At 35.6% G+C, this 23,086-nt stretch overlaps 1 protein-coding gene across 7 annotated transcripts in view; it reads right to left on the bottom strand.

The window, feature by feature from the left end:
* The window catches only part of LOC110465587 (C2 domain-containing protein 5-like), a 77,638-nt gene that overhangs the window by 42,138 nt on the left and 12,414 nt on the right, over nucleotides 1-23,086 (bottom strand). For 6 of the 7 annotated variants that reach the window (XM_021521534.1, XM_021521525.1, XM_021521565.1 and 3 more), the window contains 17 exons: nucleotides 21,907-22,037; nucleotides 20,809-20,904; nucleotides 20,107-20,262; nucleotides 19,447-19,507; nucleotides 17,209-17,340; nucleotides 13,131-13,444; nucleotides 11,356-11,459; nucleotides 10,325-10,433; nucleotides 8,695-8,809; nucleotides 8,105-8,308; nucleotides 6,889-7,005; nucleotides 6,297-6,386; nucleotides 5,644-5,701; nucleotides 3,873-3,926; nucleotides 3,348-3,422; nucleotides 2,895-2,957; nucleotides 2,615-2,713 (listed from right to left, as the gene is read on the bottom strand). In XM_021521534.1, coding sequence (XP_021377209.1) covers nucleotides 2,615-2,713; nucleotides 2,895-2,957; nucleotides 3,348-3,422; nucleotides 3,873-3,926; nucleotides 5,644-5,701; nucleotides 6,297-6,386; nucleotides 6,889-7,005; nucleotides 8,105-8,308; nucleotides 8,695-8,809; nucleotides 10,325-10,433; nucleotides 11,356-11,459; nucleotides 13,131-13,444; nucleotides 17,209-17,340; nucleotides 19,447-19,507; nucleotides 20,107-20,262; nucleotides 20,809-20,904; nucleotides 21,907-22,037 — 1,978 coding nt within the window. The remainder of the gene's footprint in view (nucleotides 1-2,614; nucleotides 2,714-2,894; nucleotides 2,958-3,347; nucleotides 3,423-3,872; nucleotides 3,927-5,643; nucleotides 5,702-6,296; nucleotides 6,387-6,888; nucleotides 7,006-8,104; nucleotides 8,309-8,694; nucleotides 8,810-10,324; nucleotides 10,434-11,355; nucleotides 11,460-13,130; nucleotides 13,445-17,208; nucleotides 17,341-19,446; nucleotides 19,508-20,106; nucleotides 20,263-20,808; nucleotides 20,905-21,906; nucleotides 22,038-23,086) is intronic. The other variant, XM_021521573.1, reaches the window with a different exon arrangement.

Below are 23,086 nucleotides of genomic sequence, written 5' to 3'. Positions count from 1 at the left end.
GAACACAAGGAACGCATGGCCACCAATGTGTTTGACAGACTGGCCGGCAAGAAAAAGTGACTGTCTACTTGATCAGTGACTACCACGTACCTGGTATTAAGTCCACTCCCTTGTTAACTGTCTACTTGATCAGTGACAACTACCACGTACCTGGTATTAAGTCCACTCCCTTGTTAACTGTTTACTTGATCAGTGACTACCACGTACCTGGTGTTAAGTCCACTCCCTTGTTAACTGTCTACTTGATCAGTGACTATCACGTACCTGGTATTAAGTCCACTCCCTTGTTAACTGTCTACTTGATCAGTGACTACCACGTACCTGGTATTAAGTCCACTCCCTTGTTAACTGTCTACTTGATCAGTGACTACCACGTACCTGGTATTAAGTCCACTCCCTTGTTAACTGTCTACTTGATCAGTGACTACCACGTACCTGGTATTAAGTCCACTCCCTTGTTAACTGTCTACTTGATCAGTGACTACCACGTACCTGGTATTAAGTCCACTCCCTTGTTAACTGTCTACTTGATCAGTGACTACCACGTACCTGGTATTAAGTCCACTCCCTTGTTAACTGTCTACTTGATCAGTGACTACCACGTACCTGGTATTAAGTCCACTCCCTTGTTAACTGTCTACTTGATCAGTGACTACCACGTACCTGGTATTAAGTCCACTCCCTTGTTAACTGTCTACTTGATCAGTGACTACCACGTACCTGGTATTAAGTCCACTCCCTTGTTAACTGTCTACTTGATCAGTGACTACCACGTACCTGGTATTAAGTCCACTCCCTTGTTAACTGTCTACTTGATCAGTGACTACCACGTACCTGGTATTAAGTCCACTCCCTTGTTAACTGTTTACTTGATCAGTGACTACCACGTACCTGGTATTAAGTCCACTCCCTTGTTAACTGTCTACTTGATCAGTGACTACCACGTACCTGGTATTAAGTCCACTCCCTTGTTAACTGTTTACTTGATCAGTGACTACCACGTACCTGGTATTAAGTCCACTCCCTTGTTAACTGTTTACTTGATCAGTGACTACCACGTACCTGGTATTAAGTCCACTCCCTTGTTAACTGTTTACTTGATCAGTGACTACCACGTACCTGGTATTAAGTCCACTCCCTTGTTAACTGTTTACTTGATCAGTGACTACCACGTACCTGGTATTAAGTCCACTCCCTTGTTAACTGTTTACTTGATCAGTGACTACCACGTACCTGGTATTAAGTCCACTCCCTTGTTAACTGTTTACTTGATCAGTGACTACCACGTACCTGGTATTAAGTCCACTCCCTTGTTAACTGTTTACTTGATCAGTGACTACCACGTACCTGGTATTAAGTCCACTCCCTTGTTAACTGTTTACTTGATCAGTGACTACCACGTACCTGGTATTAAGTCCACTCCCTTGTTAACTGTTTACTTGATCAGTGACTACCACGTACCTGGTATTAAGTCCACTCCCTTGTTAACTGTTTACTTGATCAGTGACTACCACGTACCTGGTATTAAGTCCACTCCCTTGTTAACTGTTTACTTGATCAGTGACTACCACGTACCTGGTATTAAGTCCACTCCCTTGTTAACTGTCTACTTGATCAGTGACTACCACGTACTTAGTATTAAGTCCACTCCCTTGTTAACTGTCTACCAGTTCCGATTGGTAAGCTATGATATTCGGAACCAAAATGGCAGACCACGATGTCTAGTCTGAGCCTATGACCGATAGGCTCATATTGGGTGATAAGCCCACCCTCTACTACCGACATGTTTTCATGTATTCCTAGGCTTATCACTAGTAACATACAGTATTTGCAGTTATTAACTTTCTGCACGTATAGGTTGTGATCAAGTTTTCATTAGTCACTATTCATACAAGATTGTGAAACAACGTTGCATGAACAATTTTTATAAGCCCAGGAATCGATTTTGCATTAAGTCACTTTTTGTACCTTGTCATATTTGCTACTTCTTGTAGAAGATTTGAAATAATGTTGTAAGAATTATTCTACAAGATCGTAAATCAACATTATCATTGGAATGTTAAGGTGCACTAGGGTACTAAGTGATCTGATTATAATAAAGATATTCATTATACACTACGTATGAAGATCTAACAGTAGCCAGTAAGGGGTCATGTTCAGACAACCTGAATGATTACCATACAACATGACTTTTTCAGCCAATCAAAAGGCATCTCTTGTATGCCTGTTTGACAGTGTATGTAAAACTAGTTTGATCATATCATCATTTAATGTTAGCTTCTGATCTGTACATTTCTTTGTAAATACATCTCCTTCCTGTTTCGGTAGTTTCCTTAAAAATAAATGGTAAACCACTAATTACACAGAACTTGTCCAATAAATACATCATTTTTGGCATGAGAGGGTTTTCCATGGAACCAGCCATTTTAGTTTGGTTTACAATCAGGAAACTTGGATGTTATCTATGCAATAACTACCAACCAATGAGTGCTGAGGAAAATATGATCCGACAAATTTTGCAACCTGTGATTTGAATGGTTTGTTAAAAGGTCATCTGAACATGACCTCTTACTGGTCTCTGTCAGATCTTGTATACCAACGTAAGTGGACTCACAATATGTACGAGATCGTGTATCTCTCGATTCTTCTGTACCGTCTCAATAATCTTCTTCTGTAGGTCTATCAGGGCCAGGTTCTCACGCTCTGACGTCGCCTACACAACAACACAAAGGTTTTATTTATTTTTATTTCATCACATTATAAAGTCAAAACATGTCAGTCATTTTTTCGGGTTTATTTAATAAGAAATTGAAAACCAAAAGGTTATTGAATTACAACATATTGCATATTTTCTCTACAGCCTACTTAGATATGTCCATGACTGTATGACTTACCTGTCCAGTGACCTTGGGTATAGGTGGCAGCAGTAGAGCTGTCAAAAACACGGCAGTGGCAGTCTGTAATAGCAACAACCTGACATCAGTACCCAGTAGCTTATACTCTTATAAACAGGAAGTGACAGATAACTCAAATTTGTAAACTTATTCTAGGTCAATGTCTTAAAATATAATACACAGTGTTCCCACTGAATTTTAGATTTGGGGGTATGGGTATATTTGATACATTACCAAGACTCTGTAACTCTAGGTACCTAGTTACATAGGGGAATTGTTAAAACAGGGGGTACGTACCAACTGTTTTGGGGGTGAAGAACCCTCATTTGGGTGATTCTGAGAACTCTGACAGACAATTACAATCTATAGACAAGAAGATTTCTACCTGTTGGCACAGACTTCAAAGCAATTTCAAGGAGAACAAACTCAGACACTCTGCTACTTATTACTTACAGCTATTCCAACCAGCAGGGTATCCCCGACAGAAATCTGTATCTTCAGGCCAAACAGACCGTTCATACCACGTAGCTAGAGAAACAAGAATACTATAAGTAGAAGTACAGCAAATCTCATGTTGATCAACTCTTGCTATCATATTGTTACATCACAGTGAGTTTAATGTGGAATCTTGATGACCTGAGATCCTTTAATTTTGAAGATGTTTTGATCCTGACTAATTTTCTAAAACAAGGTGTGTTTAGATTAACAAGATTTCACTCTGACAGAATATTGTATATACAACAGTACTGAATTTATGTTGATCATACTGCTATTATGTTTAACAATGGTTGCTAGGCTGTATAAAAATAAAGGCGAAATATAATTTTGTTTTCAATGAATTTCAAACATCAGACTTTGAATTTAATTCATAAAATTCTGAAACTGGGAGGGGGCTATGGAATTGTGCCCATGCAACTACCAGTATAAGAGTAAATTGAGAAATGTCTGAGACCCAAATTATGTGTGACCTATACGTACCTTTAACTTGTTCATCAGTTGGTTGTGTAACTCGTACTCCAGGAAGGGGAGGCTCTGAAACACACAGAACGATGGGAATCACATTCCAGCACACATTGTATTCCAACGTCACTGCCCATATCAGTTAAGTAAAAGGGAAATGTGAAGGTGACTTGCTAACCAAGTTAGCATTGCTCTTTATAATTCTTGTTTCTTTCAGCTTTAACACTTGATTTCGTTCAAGTAGATTAAAATCATTATGCTATCTGGCATTGTGATTTAATGGTTCACTGATAAATTGTTATAATAACTGTGTTTAGTCAGTATTTCCTCGTTAACAGCTTACAACACTTAATTATGTTAAACAACAGACTGTAAGTCTAAAGGGCAAGATACTCGCATCATGATCCAACCTACTACAAGTAATCACATGGTCTAAAGGATGAGATAATCACTAATCTCCTTGTTATCAAATGTATAAAAGGGTGAAATACCTATATCACTAATCTCCTTGTAATCAAATGTATAAAAGGGTGAAATATCTACATCACTAATCTCCTTGTAATCAAATGTATAAAAGGGTGAAATACCTATATCACTAATCTCCTTGTAATCAAATGTATAAAAGGGTGAAATACCTACATCACTAATCTCCCTTGTATAATCAAATGTATAAAGGGTGAAATACCTACATCACTAATCTCCCTTGTATAATCAAATGTATCAAGTGTGAAATACCTACATCACTAATCTCCCATGTATAATCAAATGTATAAAGGGTGAAATATCTACATCACTAATCTCCCTTGTATAATCAAATGTATAAAGGGTGAAATACCTACATCACTAATCTCCCTTGTATAATCAAATGTATCAAGTGTGAAATACCTACATCACTAATCTCCCATGTATAATCAAATGTATAAAGGGTGAAATATCTACATCACTAATCTCCCTTGTATAATCAAATGTATAAAGGGTGAAATACCTACATCACTAATCTCCCTTGTATAATCAAATGTATCAAGTGTGAAATACCTACATCACTAATCTCCCATGTATAATCAAATGTATAAAGGGTGAAATATCTACATCACTAATCTCCCTTGTATAATCAAATGTATAAAGGGTGAAATACCTACATCACTAATCTCCCTTGTATAATCAAATGTATCAAGTGTGAAATACCTACATCACTAATCTCCCATGTATAATCAAATGTATAAAGGGTGAAATATCTACATCACTAATCTCCCTTGTATAATCAAATGTATAAAGGGTGAAATACCTACATCACTAATCTCCCTTGTATAATCAAATGTATCAAGTGTGAAATACCTACATCACTAATCTCCCATGTATAATCAAATGTATAAAGGGTGAAATATCTACATCACTAATCTCCCTTGTATAATCAAATGTATCAAGTGTGAAATACCTACATCACTAATCTCCCTTGTATAATCAAATGTATAAAGGGTGAAATATCTACATCACTAATCTCCCTTGTATAATCAAATGTATCAAGTGTGAAATACCTACATCACTAATCTCCCTTGTATAATCAAATGTATAAAGGGTGAAATATCTACATCACTAATCTCCCTTGTATAATCAAATGTATCAAGTGTGAAATACCTACATCACTAATTTCCCTTGTATAATCAAATGTATAAAGGGTGAAATATCTACATCACTAATCTCCCTTGTTTAATCAAATGTATAAAAGGGTGAAATACTACATCAATAATCTCCATTGCATAATCAAATGCATAAAGGGTGAAATACCTACATCACTTATCTCCCTTGCATTTGTCTCCCCTTTTCCTTTCAACTTCACTCTACAGATTCTGAAACAACATGAACAAATATTAGCATAAAATATCAAATATTACCAGGGAAACATTTAGAATTAATACAAATATGAATAAAGTACTTTGCATTATTAACCATCTCACCATTCTTGTTGCTGATAAAAATGTACATAATGTGTTTTATTTACATTCACTTAATGATCCTACCATATATATTCCTAGTATAAATGTGTTGGAGTGAATTTTCTTTCTATGTATGATCTCATGATCTACTCATTCTGTAAATTGATGTGACATTAACATATCAGGATATAAAGGGATTTCAGTAACATTGAGGATTATGTGAATGGCAAGTATGTCACTCAACAATCAGCTGTTTGTTACAACACTGATGTGTTTTGGTAATGGCGAGAGAGAAAGCTGAAGCTGGTGTGAGAAAACTGAACTTTGTGTAAGCTTTGCTGCTTGTGAATATCAATTGAAGTGTTTGTTTACTAAGCAGATATCAAACATATGATTTTTTTTCCATAATCATCAACAGAAAATCAGGATTCATTGAAATGTGTTTAATTATTTTATTTTTATAGTAACTTCCACAAGGGTATTAATTAGTAATTTTATCCTCACCCACCTTGCCTGTATAAGTGAGCCCCGCCCACAAATCTGAATCTCACTCGGAGGGTCGACGGTGGTGAAAAGGACGTCGGGAACCTTTTTCTTTCTGTGAAGACAGACATACAGACACATGTGATATTTAATCTTGTATCCAGTCTTAATAACAATATCATGCCATCATCTAGAAGAATCTAACAAAATTTAGGCAGTGAGTGCATTAATCTGCACATTTTGGTTTCTGATATATGAACTACAGTAATTCTATTTTAAGACAAATAAAAACATAAATTGTTTGTAGATGGAAAGTTATTCCAAGGTATTGACAACCAGGCCATCCCTGGGCAAGTGTTTTGTTAGATGGTGAAATATATTGTGTGCAATGAGACCACCTCTGCTCTTATTTTTCTCAACACTTAAATATATAGGGAAATTCCACTCTCAGGATTTTCAAACTGGTACAAAACCCTTGGCAAGCCTCGGGTTTACCTAATTTGAAAACCCCTCGGATGGAATTTTCTTACCCTACACCTCCTGGGCATGAAAGACTTTTAAAACATTCACTGTATAATGTTCAATGTTTATTTTACAGTAAAATTATTGAAACTCACTTGCATATGGCACATAAAGCAAGCTTAACAGGGAAAGGGGTGGAGCTAGCCTTGTAGGGTATGTGGCACAGGGAACAGTTACTCTGGATACTGTCGTCAAACCTGGAGTACAAAAACCTGGTATAAGGACAAAACAATGGAATAATGAGAAAAAAAATGATGGAAAGACACATTGGAATATAACATGTTAAAAGTACTTTAAATTGATTATAAATTGTTGTGGATTTCAATCACTTGCTGTAGTATACAATTTGAAAATAAGAATTCCACAGGAGTGGATGCGTGGCATGCTCAGCGCTTTTAGTGAGAAAAGTGCTTTGGCTTGATTATCGCGTAATTAAGCAAAAATTAACGACAAAAAGGATAAACAGCGTTGCTATGTCAAGTGTGATATGCCAAAACGGGGAAAGTTGAAACTCGACAATAAAAACCTGTAATATATGTTTAACATTATTGCTTCTAGCATTACCATACAAAATTTGAAAGGTATGGATTCAAAATTTTAAAAAGTTCTTGCATTTACTACACAATGCCCTTATTTGGCAATAAAAGGGGCATAACTCCACCAAAAATGCATGTAAACTTCTGAAATGCGAACTCGTTCGAGCTATGTTGGTATGCAATATATGTACCAAGTCTGCGTCACGTTGCAGATGACACAATGACTTTCCACAGAATTTTGTTTTTTGGGAGACCAAATTTTATTATGAGAGATCTGATTGGCTTTTTACTTACCCAAAGCCTCCACGGAAGGTTTTGTTTTGAGAGATCTGATTGGCTATACCCAAATCCTCCATGGATGTTGTTGTTTTGAGATCTGATTGGCTATATACTAACCCAAATCCTCCGTGGAAGGTTTTGTTTTGAGAGATCTGATTGGCTTTATACTTACCCAAAGCCTCCATGGAAGGTTTTGTTTTGAGAGATCTGATAGGCTATACCCAAAGCCTCCATGGAAGGTTTTGTTTTGAGAGATCTGATTGGCAATATACTTACCAAAAGCCTCCATGGAAGGTTTTGTTTTGAGAGATCTGATTGGCTTTATACCTACCCAAAGCCTCCGTGGAAGGTTTTGTTTTGAGAGACCTGATTGGCTATATTCTTACCCAAAGCCTCCGTGGAAGGGTTTGTTTTGAGAGACCTGATGGGCTCTATACTTACCCAAAGCCTCCATGGAAGGTTTTGTTTTGAGAGACCTAATTGGCTATATACTTACCCAAAGCCTCCGTGGAAGGTTTTGTTTTGAGAGACCTGATTGGCCAGATTGACATCCACAAACAACCTCTTGTCTTTGTCGATCTGTGGACGTTCATGCGGAGGGACTACAGGCTGACTCGTATGCCGTAGTAACTGAGTGAGGTCAGAGGTCACAGTTACTCGAGCAGCTGTCCCCATGGCAGAAAGGACAATCACTTCATCACTGCAATTGTATATATTGAAATAATGCTGACCAATTACAAACTGATGTTTAGTATACCACAGTATTTTGAATAACTTTGAAGAAAAAAAATGCTGCTTCCCAAAAAGAAAACAATACAAATTATATAAATAAAAAAATATACAACATTTAATATAACGCCCTATCTAGCTATAATAAGCCACTCTACAGCATTTTACAGTACATAGACATACAATTTATACAATCAAAACAATTAGTATAACTGTTTTGTGATATTTTTTAAAACAGTACTTCTTCAGCTCCATCATAACATTTCTGTAATTTCGCTGCTTTTAAAAGGGGAAATTATTCTCTCAATGGCAAAGCCTGATGTCTGAGGCTTAGTGCTTAGTACAACCTGTACTGACCAGATTGAGGTGTGCTCGGAGTAGCCGAGGACCGCGTGACATCCCATGGCACGGGCGTGTGATCGGATCTCTGTCCGTATCTCAGTCCACCAAGCGTCACGAGTCTCTGGTTCCTCTGTCAAAAGCAAATTGGAATTGTCAGCAGCGTAATATATACAGAAAAAATTGTACAGATTTACTGAAAATTAAAATCCTCAAAAATCTTATTAAAAAGTATATACTTATAACATGTTGATGCCATGAATGTTTGAAATAACTTTGAAAGCAACATTATGCATACATAGTCACATATTAATGTTTCCAACAAAAGTTCTGTCACTGATTATTATAAATCACTTGAATAATTTAAGAACATAGGTGTTTTTGTTTTTATTCTCTTACATTTCTTGTATATCTTATATCTTCTGATATCTCTTTTATTTCTGTTTTTAATTCAAATTTCATATTTCACATTAATGAATGATTTGGATATCATAGTTCAAATTCTGTAACATTGTAATGGCAGGATTGCAACATTCAAAACATGGATCCATATCAATACTAACATCATCACAAAACATCCCACATCATTTTATATTGTGATGTCAGTCCTGCTGACACGTATATTTCAGGTTTTGCCAGCCAATGTTGCAGTCAACAATAAGTAAAACAGTTGATTAAGATGCAAGCTAAGACATTTTCATAAACTACTCTTAAAAGTTACAATTTCAATACAATAAATGGCTATCAAGTTCCTGTTGCAAAGTTCAATGTTTATTTTTATATATTATTTGTTATTGATAAAATACTCCTTTATTCTTTAATATAAAGATTAACATCAAGTAGAGATTTAAAGCTTAAAATAATAAAAATGCATAGTTACGGTAACTTAAAAGATTGGAGTTTTATCATAAAGAATGACAGAGTGAGCAACCATGAAATAGATGTTGTAAAATTATAGGAGTAAGCAACCTAATTACTGCTATGTATATATAGCCTACACTTTGATGAGAGGTTATGACTAGTATTAAAACTGTTATTTCAGACATATAACAAAACAAGAATTCCGCAAAGCGGTACATGAAACGCCTGTCAGATGTCGAATGAGCAGTTTGCCACAAAGGGCCATAAGTGCATAAAGATATTGCGCAGAAATTGTGTTCCGACAATTCTACAAAAGGCCTTAAGTCTGTAAAGTATGGCTGAAGTTTGAAATGAATGCATTCAAAATTTCTCAAGTTATTGAGCGTAAACTGTTACGTCAATTCTTTAAAGGGCCATAACTCACTTAATAAAAGGTGGATAATGGTTATCGAACTTGTGCAAGCTTTTATTGCAATGAAACCTTCCTACCAAGTTTGAAATTAATCCATTCAAAATTACTCAAGTTATTGAGCGGAAACTAATGTGTACCCACCCCCCCGCCCGCCCGCCCGCCTGCGTAAAAACATAATGCGTCCAGTCATTCGACGGGCGTATACAAATACATGCATAAACATGTAAATCAAATTGCACAAATATTAGTTTCAAGCTTTTCAGCTATCAAACTATCAAAGATAAAATATTTTAAAATTATATCAAATTGTCTTATAAGGGTTATACATGTAGATCTCTAAAAATCAGCTATTCTGGTTAGGTGTGGTGACGTTACCTGGGTTATGTATCCTGTCCAGGAGTTTGACGGAGCGGGCAGACACCACACCTCCCAGGTGGACGATGAAGCCAGGAGGGAAGGATGTCATTGTGAAAAACGGGTACTCCTGGAAGTCAAGGTCAGCTGGTTAATGGGTACATTTATAACAGGCTTCCTCACCACCATATCATATACGTATTCTATACTGGCACAAGTGAAACAGAGATAGTGATAGCCATAACCAATTTTTTATGAACAACAGATGACCATCTGTTCTCTATCATTTTTTCACTCAATATACAAATTATATATCTCTGGTGACAAATGTGATAAAAGAACCTCAAAGAGTTTCCATTTCAAATTATTTTGAAATAAGACTCCAACAGTTTTATAAACACCTTATACTTGATAATGCGTTTGAAATATTTTTAAGACATCACCAAATCACCTTTAACAACATATTTAGTCAAATCATAGAAAGAAAAGCAAACTGCTACAATTGCTGTCTTTGCTACAATTTCATCAAATCTTCATATTATGTTTCTTGTGATTGAAAAGAGTGTTATATCAAACAAAACAAGGCATTGATCATGGAGTAATAATATTTCCCCAACCAGTGTTTAGAGTAACAGCTTATTCACACATGCACTTTCGATATGAAAACACAGTATAAAGTTTAACTTTGATCGGCTGACGGACACTTGAGTTATTGTTGGAAACCAAATTAAAAGTTTATCAGTGATCTTAACCTTTGACATTTGGATCTGAAAAACCGTTCCAAGGAAGCACTTTCAATGAGGAAGCATTGTATCAGGTTTAAGTAAGTCTAACAGCTCATAGAATTTTTTTTCATTGAGTGGAAACCAAATCTCTACCTACAGCAAGTTGATGAACATCATTACAATATCCCCTCACAATCGAGGGGATGAACATCATTACAATATCCCCTCACAATCGAGGGGATAGCATCATTACAATATCCCCTCACAATTGAGGAGATAGCATCATTACAATATCCCCTCACAACCAGAAATTTGGATTAAACCTACCATCATCTCTATACTGGGCTGCTGGGCTGACAGTTTGGGTATGACTTTTCCTCCACTGCCAAACGCACTGCCACTACCACTGCTCTCAGTTAAACTGTTGTTTCCTGGAAAAAAGACAACAGATTCAGTACATATTGTCAGTCAGACTTCATGGTACAAAGACAACAGATTCAATACCTATTGTCAGTCAGACTTCTTGGTACAAAGACAACAGATTCAGTACCTATTGTCAGTCAGACTTCATGGTACAAAGACAACAGATTCAGTACATATTGTCAGTCAGACTTCATGGTAAAAAGGCAACAGATTCAATACCTATTGTCAGTCAGACTTCATGGTACAAAGAGAACAGATTCAGTACATATTGTCAGTCAGACTTCATGGTAAAAAGGCAACAGATTCAATACCTATTGTCAGTCAGAATTCATGGTAAAAAGACAACAGATTCAATACCTATTGTCAGTCAGACTTTATGGGACAAAGACAAAAGATTCAATACCTATTGTCAGTCAGACTTCATGGGACAAAGACAACAGATTCAATACCTATTGTCGGTCAGACTTTATGGTACAAAAACAACAGATTCAATACCTATTGTCAGTCAGACTTTATGGGACAAAGACAAAAGATTCAATACCTATTGTCAGTCAGACTTCATGGTACAAAGACAACAGATTCAATACCTATTGTCGGTCAGACTTTATGGTACAAAGACAACAGATTCAATACCTATTGTCAGTCAGACTTTATGGTACAAAGACAAAAGATTCAATACCTATTGTCAGTCAGACTTCATGGTAAAAAGACAACAGATTCAATACCTATTGTCAGTCAGACTTCTGGTCAAAAGACAACAGATTCAATACCTATTGTCAGTCAGACTTCATGGTACAAAGATAACAGATTCAATACCTATTGTCAGTCAGACTTCATGGTAAAAAGACAACAGATTCAATACCTATTGTCAGTCAGACTTCATGGTACAAAGACAACAGATTCAATAAGAGTCAGTGAAACTTAAAAGAGCATATGTACCCTGGATTTGAAATATTGGAGTAGTATTTCAGATGTAGCCATACACGAAGTTTAATGACGGTTGGATGTCTAGTATTAAGAGTGATGGTGATAGGAACAAATTCTAACCAATATAAGTTACTGATGGACGTACAGCTGGACAAAGAAAAAAGCAAACCCTTGATACATCCTCCAATTATGTAGTGGGGTTTATAAACAATAGATTCAATACATTCTGTTAAAATTGACTTTCCTGGTCAAACACAAGTCTTGATAATTATACATTCTGTCAGATGTGAGGTTTCCTGGTAGCTAAACCACAGTTTCAATAAAAACTATCATTCAAACTTAAGTTGCCTTTTACAGAAGCAATAATTTTAAAATACATTCTCATTCTCAATCAGACTAGTTTTCTGGTACGGAAACGATTGATTAAATACATACTTTCATTTTATATGTTTCTGCTATTTTTGGCAACACATATAAAACAACAAAACCCATGTGTTTTAATGACTTTATACTGCCATACCTGTGACTTTGTTAAATCTAGATGCTGTGTAAGAAAAAATTCATCTCCTGAAATAACTTTTTAGCTACAAACTTGGAGCTTATATTTGACCTCCTGAACTTTCTATCTCTATACTGGGATATACATAAATAAAACAAAACACGAAGCGCTTTCACCCATTTTGGGGCTCTTCAGGCGATTTCAGTCATATATATATATGACCACAAACTTCAGACTAAAAGACACATCGTACCTTTGGGTGGGGTGTTGCTGATGTCCGAGTCAGACGACCGTCGCCGCCTGCGTTGTGGTAGTAGTGGCGACACCTTCACCGGGGACGTCATGCTCTGGTGCACCTGGGAAGGAGGTGAGGATGGAACAACAGCATCTTCTGGTACAGGTGAGCTGAAATGGAAACTAAATGCTGACTGGCCGCCATTATATAAGGGTGGAGCTGAGGGTGGGGGTGATGAAAGAGGTGACTGTTTGACAGGTGTTAGGGGCGGCGTCCCAATGTGATGGAATGTGAGAGACCTGGACACGGAGGAGTAGACAGCATGCCGCAGACTGAAAGTACAGAGAAACACACTAGTGTTAGATCACCACAAACACACAGTTACCGAAAACAAATACGTCAACCAACAACATCAACAGATTAAGGTGAATCCTTCCTTTACATATTGTATTTCTCATACATTCTCTGACCTTATCATTTTTGTGTCTGACATTGTATGTTTCTTGGATCGATCCCTCTTATGTATTAATCTTTTTAAGAGTAAAATCAAAACTAAGAATAACAAGGCATTGTAAACAATACCCATCCTTTCTCATTTAAACAGTTTATACTAACAAAATTGACTAATTAGTGTAAAGGATTTCGTTTAATAAATATTGTATTTCTCATGTATTCTCCGACGTTATACATTTTTGTCATTAGAAAAAATAATGTGTGTTTCCTGGATCAAATTCCCCTTGTAAATCTTTTAAAGGTAAAATCAAAACAGAGGAAAATGAGGCACTGCAAACAATATCAAAGTTTAATATCAAGCTTTTTCTTCACCCCAAAACTAGGAAAAACAAGGCAATGCAAACATGTGAATCCCAACCCTTCACATAAAAAACAGTTTGTTATAGAGCATGCACAGTGCATCTCATCAAAACAGTTCCTTGTTACATCCAGCAACTTCATTCTCAGATATTGCAATTTGTTGCATATTAACACATTCACCCCTGAAGACAAATTTGAACTCTTCCAGTTCAAAGGTTGGAATAGTTCATTATGAGTTTCAGGAGTGAATGAGTTAAGGTAAAGGGTACCACTGCATCATTTTTAATTTTGAAGAAGAGTTCCACTCAAGAGTTTTGTTGTCTTGGAGTAGTCTCCCTTGGCTTTTATATAGAAGATACCTAAAGGAATTTTTCTGGCTGAAGAGTAACATTCCTGGTCAATTTTTCATATGCTTTGTGGCCCATAAATTGGACACTGATTTTGATGCTGGACTTGTATAATTCGTGTATGGCAACATAGGCTTTGTATTAACAAATAATTTACAATAGTTACAGTGGTAGTAATATAGTTCAACTTGTTAGTACCCTTTACCTTGGTATTTCCAAAACTTTGTGCTGTAATATTTGTCAATTCGAATATTGTGCCACAATTTTTGTTGATGTTAAACTTTATATTACAACAAATCATATTAAATTTCGTGCATTGTATAACTATATATTTGCTGATGTTAAACTTTATATAACAACAAATCATATTAAATTTCGTACATTGTATAACTATATATTTGCTGATGTTAAACTTTGTATTACAATATTTGTTTGGTGATAAACTTTGTAACGCAATCATTGCTGATGTTAAACTTACTCATACAATTAAATAACACACATTGCATAAAACACATTCTGTAAACAAAATATGATTTTTGTTCAGTGTTAAGTGAGTATTGTGATAAGACATTTCTAGGGTCATCCATACTTAACAACCATTTTCACCACACTGATATCAGTATCTACTGAAGGGGAGGGACCAAGACAGGTAAGAAACAACAACCACCAGTTACCTGGAAACTCTAAAATTCATGCAGGTATGTGTTGGTTGAGAAACAGGGGTTTTAGTGAACATCTGTGAAAATGGTTGGTACATGTATAGATGACCACTTTAACACTAAGTGTGATGTGACAACATAAACCAAACCAAAATCCTTCCAACACCAGTCAAACGTTACCCAGGGGACAACACTACCTCAGATCTATAGGTGGTTAGTAACCATGGATACATCTCACAATATTGTCATGGATACAGACAGGTATGTCATGGATCCATACAGGTATGTCATAAATATATACAGGTATGTAACAGATATATAGTGTACACATTAGTATACTATAGGTGGATCAGTGATGGTAAACTCTTCTAAATATGGTATAATGGGTAATACATTTATAGAATTATGAATGAGGATTCTATAAAGTTAAACATTTAATCGGAAAAGAAAACAAATAGAAAAAAAATACTATGTGTAATAGCATAAAAACAGATTTATATATTAACAGGTTAAAATTTGAGGAAAACAAAATAGAATATAAAAGTAAAAACATACTTAGGTAGTTCATTTTAGATATATTTCAGGTTTCTTTGTTTTCATATGTCCATGCTCAATGCTAGATATAAATTTCAGATTTCCTTCGCTTTTATGAGTCCATGCTCAGTGCTGCTAATACAGTATAATTTATGCGCGATAGTAAATAACAATGCATGACATAAGATATGACTCTCTCCACAAGACATGGCTCAGGTATATAACATTTTGTACATTAAGAATGAATATTCAAACGTTTTGATAATGAAATAACACTTTCAGGTACAAGTGAAACTAGATTTAACTTGAAGCAAGGATTTTTGATACTCGCCTACTCAACATGTTTTATTTGACACAACACCAAATAGAGGTTACATTGACCCTATTTTGCTGTATGACACAGCACTTGACCATGATGTACATGTTTACCAAGTATGATCTCCCTACACAAATCTCTGTAACAGATATGACCAAGAAACCTATTTCCTAGTGGGTGAAGGTTAAGGTCATAAGGTTGAATGTGGTCAGGACATACCTAACCTTATTGTGTTAATGGAATGAGTAATAATACCGTTTTTAATGTGATATGATGCAACTAAATACACTTATACAACATAATGGACCTAAACTAAGTATGAAGGGTTTTTTCCTCCATTTTCTAGCTTTCATCTTTAGAATTATTTTAACTGGTGATATTTTTGACAAGATGAAGACCATTACTTCTGGGAAAACCCCCAGCTCTTTATATTTTGCATTTATTTCCTCATTGACAACTGTATCTTTCATGGCACAAGATGAACAATCATGCAAAGATAGAAAAGAGAACTACATAAAAGACAGTGCCTATTATAGAGTCAGTGGGGACGAGTGAGGCAGGCCAGCTACCATGTGAGTATTTACAATAAAGGTACAAAATCAAACAATTACCTTTAATAAGTATCTTGTATGCTTAGCAATTAAGTTCCAATGAAAAATATAATATATATATATATGTATTAGATTTTAAGTCTTCATATTAAGTACATGTAAGGCATATTAAATGTAAGAGCTGTGCTATCTTATATAATTGATATTGTTCATGTAGCAAGGGTTTTGAATTGAATGCTGCTTGAAAGAAAAATTTAACAATTTTTAAATCACAAATATTAACTATAAAATCATTTGGGCTACTTCAGATATCAACAAATGGGAAGTGGGGGTGGGGTGGTTGTCAGGCATTTTCACTAAATTGCATGGTGATGGAGTCTACAATAATTATATGTAGTTTACCGGGTAGTCAGGACAGGGAAACAACTACAATGTGGGTCAGGTGATTGGGTCAGTGAAACCCTTCTGACCCCCCCACCCGCACCCCTTTTCCTCTCATATAGTCATACCTGGAATAGCCCTGACCAGATAACTGAATATTGATTAACCATTAACATTGAAGTTTTAACAGTTAAATGAAAAAAAACCTTTAAAAATGACCTGGTAAAGAGAAATTGAAACCATTCAATTTTTTCTTATAAGAAGATGAATTGAAAAATTGAGCTTGGCAGGAAACTTTTATCACTGGGAGAGTTGTAATAATATCTTTATCTATGCAGCTAAAATATCAATTTATAGACAAAGTTCAAATCCACTTTTAATAGTTAAATTAATTAATTTAAAAAAATAATAAATTAGAAAATAATTTCTTCAAAAAACAACATTAATTTGCCCTACTAACACATCAGAGTTATCGCCCTTTAATGGAATTCTTACTCTTTGGGCTGTGGCGAGACTCCCAGTGGTGATGGCACAGGTTTAAGGTCGGGTCTGTTGATGGTAACTGCTGTACCAATACTCCGTACCACAATACCAGACTCTCCTTCTAGATCAAAACACTGAGTGTACCTGTGTCAAACAGAAAACTTCAACATGTCAAATATCATATGTAATAATCCTATTATTATTTAGTATACTGTTGTTATGGAATTGAAAACAGAAAATTCTATAATTATATTGTATACTGTTGTTATGGAAGAGAAAACAGAAAATTCTATTATTATATTGTATACTGTTGTTATGGAATTGAAAACAGAAAATTCTATTATTATATTGTATACTGTTGTTATGGAATTGAAAACAGAAAATTCTATTATTATATTGTATACTGTTGTTATGGAAGAGAAAAGAGAAAATCATATTATTATATTGTATACTGTTGTTATGGAAGAGAAAACAGAAATCATATTATTATATTGTAAGTTGTTGATCTGATGATGTCTAGCCTACCTAGCCGAAACATGTAAACTGTAAATAAACTCAGAAACCTAGATGTTGTTGCTCCATCTTTCCTATTCCTTTTAAAAGTTTCAGCAATGGAGTGCTAGTCAATTCTAATGCAGATTCCTACTACAATCCACTTATCACCGACTACAACAAACCAGGATGTTGGTTCTCCCTTTTCCGTGTTGGGACTCAATTTTACTTATTTTGGCACTGTACCAATAGCAGTACTTGTGACATTTATAAGTAACATTAACCTAAAGAAGGGCTCTACATAAATGTTCTTGTTTATCAAATGTTGTTTATGATCCAGAATAAAACATTCTTAAGCCATACATATCAAAGAATATTATCATTACTTATTTGCGGAGATCACACCGTTTAAATTATTCTTTTAACCTCCAGACTTCATTCTGTATAGAAGTGGTTGATATGGGGATGTTTGTACACCAGTTAATAATTTTCCTACTACTTTTAACCTCCAGACTTCTGTATAGAAGTAGTTGATATGGAGATGTTTATACACCAGTTAATAATTTGCCTACTACTTTTAACCTCCAGACTTCATTCTGGATAGAAGTGGTTGATATGGGGATGTTTGTACACTTGTACACCAGTTAATAATTTACCTACTACTTTTAACTTCCTGACTTCTGTATAGAAGTAGTTGATATGGAGATGTTTGTACACTTGTACACCAGTTAATAATTTACTTACTACTTTTAACCTCCAACTTCATTCTGTATAGAAGTGGTTGATATGGAGATGTTTGTACACTTGTACACCAGTTAATAATTTACTTACTACTTTTAACCTCCAACTTCATTCTGTATAGAAGTGGTTGATATGGAGATGTTTGTACACCAGTGAATAATTTACCTACTACTTTTAACCTCCAGTATTCATTCTGTATAGAAGTGGTTGATATGGAGATGTTTGTACAGTTGTACACCAGTTAATAATTTACCTACTACTTTTAATCTCCAGACTTCATTCTGTATAGAAGTGGTTGATATGGAGATGTTTGTACAGTTGTACACCAGTTAATAATTTACCTACTACTTTTATCCTCCAGACTTCTGTATAGAAGTGGTTGATATGGAGATGTTCGTACACTTGTACACCAGTTAATAATTTACCTACTTCTTTTAACCTCCAGTATTCATTCTGTATAGAAGTGGTTGATATGGAGATGTTTGTACCCTTGTACACCAGTTAATAATTTACCTACTACTTTTATCCTCCAGACTTCTGTATAGAAGTGGTTGATATGGAGATGTTCGTACACTTGTACACCAGTTAATAATTTACCTACTACTTTTATCCTCCAGACTTCTGTATAGAAGTGGTTGATATGGAGATGTTCGTACACTTGTACACCAGTTAATAATTTACCTACTTCTTTTAACCTCCAGTATTCATTCTGTATAGAAGTGGTTGATATGGAGATGTTTGTACACTTGTACACCAGTTAATAATTTTCCTACTACTTTTAACCTCCAGACTTCATTCTGTATAGAAGCGGTTGATATGGAGATGTTTGTACACCAGTTAATAATTTGCCTACTACTTTTAACCTCCAGACTTCATTCTGTAAAGTGGTTGATATGGAGATGTTTGTACACCAGTTAATAATTTACCTACTACTTTTAACCTCCAGTATTCATTCTGTATAGAAGTGGTTGATATGGAGATGTTTGTACACCAGTTAATAATTTACCTACTACTTACCCTATTACAGAATTACCACTGAGCTCTAAAACTTTCAGTCCAATCTTCCTCTGCAATTCTCCTAGAAAACAATGTGAGAGAGATACAAGTTGACGATATCTGAGCTTAGAAAAATAGAGAATCAGAATATGCAACAAACTAGATAGTTTGATTGACACTTAAGAAGATTAATCACTCTATAGCACCGCCACTGAAAACAAAGTTCAGGTGGCATTCATGTTGGCTATGAATGCCATGACCCAATTGTTATTATTATGACAACATAATTGTAATGTTTGGATTCCAATGATCCCCAATGGACAGATGGCTGTTCTATTCATTGAAAAAGCATATATGATACATACACCAGTTTGAGCTTAATGCTGAATTTTTATAAGTTATTTTCCTATGAGCAATATATTCCAAAAATGGTAAATATTAGTATTGAACTGCTTTCAGTTGGCATTCATAGTGCCTATGAATGCCAACTGAAAGTAGTTCAATGTGTTAACTTACAACAGATCATGCAATCTGATAAACAATTTGCGTGCTAGGACCAAAGTAAATTTTGCCCTCTGATAAAGTTGCTTTAACTAAAGATGAGCCTTTGTTATACCATAAACAAAAGTAACACAGGTTTTCTTTCACAATTTGAGAACATAGAACTGTTGCTATGGTAACCTGAGAGCCTGGAGAAGAGCCTCTGTCTGGCCTCATTGGATGCACGAGGTGTGCGTATCTTATCAATCCACTGATACTCGGGGTCGTCATTAACAACCAACTCCTCCACAAAACCATGGATCATCTGGAGTCGGTATCCACAGGGTACCTCAGCAGCTGTAACAAACAAAGCAATCAATGATACCTGATTTGTGCTTTAGCTAACACTAGCAACATTCCAAAAGTATATCTCCAACAGCTGACTGCTTTTAATTGATATTAATGACATAAATAAGAGCTATAACAATAGTTTAAGACTGTTCAAAGGCCCAAAACAACTTGTTCCTGTACATGTGCCAGTAGGCACATTGAGGTTATAATGTTATCAAACACTCCAGACTTCATGATATAATGGGAAAAGGTATTTCTATACATATCCCAACAGACAAAATTTGGGTCTACCTACCAGATGCTAAGTAGCGAGTGAAAGAGCAACAGATATAGTTTTTAATGTATTTTGTATGGTCTAAAAGGAACTACAAGCAATACATGTGTAAACAGTCTCATCCATTATCAACTGAATAATTTATTATTATAACATTGGTTTTCTTGTCAAATTTTAATCTTTGATCAATTGAGAAACTTCTACCTGATGATGGATATTTTTAAGTCAAGAAATGAAATCCAAAGTAAAAAAAATAAAATACAAGGGAAACAACTCACTGCTGAAAAATTGAACTCCACATGAAGACTGTCGAAACTTGTTGAAGTCGCTGAACAGGTCGACCTTGACAATGACATTGAGTTCACCTCTGATCCCTGAAATAAAAATAAGCACATAAAAAGGGTGAGGATTCAGATCCAAAACTAATTGTATATATATGTAGTACATGAAATAGAAAACTTTTCCTTTCACAAGTTTGGATTCCTGGGCTCAATGTCAGACACCATAGAATCATAACATTAACTGTTATCACAAAGATACTTCATGCAAAAGCATTTGTGATGGTTCTTTGTAATATTGGAATTATGTTCCCTATATAATTAGATGTAAAATTACTTCAATTTTCCCTATTTGAGCAACAATAGATGCAGTGTCTCTCATTAGTGAAACGAAATCATCCATTGTACATTCTGAGCAATAACAGACCTTAACTAAATGACCCAGAAGGAATTCTGTGCAGAAAACGGCAGTCCTGACCTACTGTATTATGTAGGTTGTCTACATATAATTGAGAGATAATTGTACTAGTCTGGAAACCTATGTTACTGGGTAATCTTTGGTTGAATGCACACATTACATATAACCACTGTGACTGGTCAGGTTAAATTGAGACAGTCTGATAACATAAAATACATGTACATATATGTATCTAGGCTAGGTGACAGTGCATCTTGCGCAAGAATAGGTCCTCTACATATATTTAGTAGTTGAAGAGATTTCTAGAGGGATTCTTCTCCGATTTTGGTTATCATTTGGCGGGTCGTCGTTGTGTTTCATTGAGCGAGTCGTCTTAGTGCATTTTCGCTAAAGAGCAGAGCCAGCGAGCGTTCTGATATTTAGACTATCAGTGTTCCTTGTCTGCGATGCTCTCAGCTTAATTCCTGCCTTCGGCTGTCTTTAGCCGAGGGGACTATTGGTTTTATATAATAGATATATTTTCAATTATAGTATATCAGTTCTATCTTCTTGTAATATGATGTATATGAAGGAGCGGATCGCTCCGAAAATTTGACAACCTTAACTTGTCCACACTGTTGGAATTACTTCTTTGCCCCATAGGCTCATTAATAGATATAGCTGTGAAGAATGTCACTCACCGTGCATGGTGTCATAAATTGGGAACCAGCCACTGATGATGTGGGGGTTGTCCTTGGTGAGGAGGGGGTTCAGGTCAATGTAGACCTTGCCTATAGCATCATGGGCACTGTATGTATCATGGTCCAGAACCCTTCAATGTGAAATAATTGACAAAACTCAATTAGTCCAGTCGAAAATTAATCTAAAAGGGATTGTTAATCAGTGATTTTCATATTTAGTCAATTATAAGGCCTTACTCTATCATACTGGCCCTTATAAGGCCTTACTCTATCATACTGGCCCTTGTAAGGCCTTACTCTATCATACTGGCCCTAATAAGGCCTTACTCTATCATACTGGCCCTTATAAGGCCTTATTCTATCATACTGGCCCTTGTAAGGCCTTACTCTATCATACTGGCCCTTGTAAGGCCTTACTCTATCATACTGGCCCTTTGCTAAAAACAGACTTGATCACTCAGCCAATATGAAAATCATTGATTAACATCCCTCTGACATTAACAAGAGGCCCAGAGGGCTTGTATTACTCACCTGGATATTTAAGCAGTCATTGCAAAATATTCTCATTAAATACTACACTGTACTACAAATATTTCCAAATATTGGCTCTGTCTCTCAGCACAACCCTAACCTTATTGGGTCCCTTGATAGTAGGTTAAGGTCATGTTCAATCGCAAACTTTGTTTGGCTTCATCTAAGGAATTTGAAGCTACTTGTTAAGTATTATTATTCACTTCTTCAAAAGAAGCTGTTTGCAGTTTTTGCTATATCTGACCATGTGACCTTGAAAGTAGGTTGAGGTCATTTTCATTCTAAAACTTTGGCGGGCTCCATCCAAAGAAGCCATCAACCTAATACTAAGTTTCTATACCTTTCAGTCCTACATAAGAAATCGTTTGAAGAGTTTGACATATTTGACCCCTGTGACCTTGATAGTGTGTCAAGGTCATTTTCATTCTCAAACTTTATCAGACTCCATCCCAAGAAGCTACCAGCCAAATTTTAAGATTCTATACCTTTCAGTTCTTAAGAAGAAGTTGTTTAAAGTGTTTGTCATATTTGATCCCCGTGACCTTGAAAGTAGGTTGAGGTCATTTTCACTTTCAAACTTTGATGGGCTCAGTATCTCAAGAAACTACCAGCCACATATCAAGATTCTATACTATTCAGTTCTTCAGAA

The sequence above is a fragment of the Mizuhopecten yessoensis genome, unplaced genomic scaffold (assembly GCF_002113885.1).
Source record: "Mizuhopecten yessoensis strain PY_sf001 unplaced genomic scaffold, ASM211388v2 scaffold1591, whole genome shotgun sequence".
Lineage (NCBI taxonomy): Eukaryota > Metazoa > Mollusca > Bivalvia > Pectinida > Pectinidae > Mizuhopecten > Mizuhopecten yessoensis.
The sequence above is the reverse complement of the archived record's forward strand: the minus strand, read 5'-3'. Positions and strand labels throughout refer to the sequence as shown.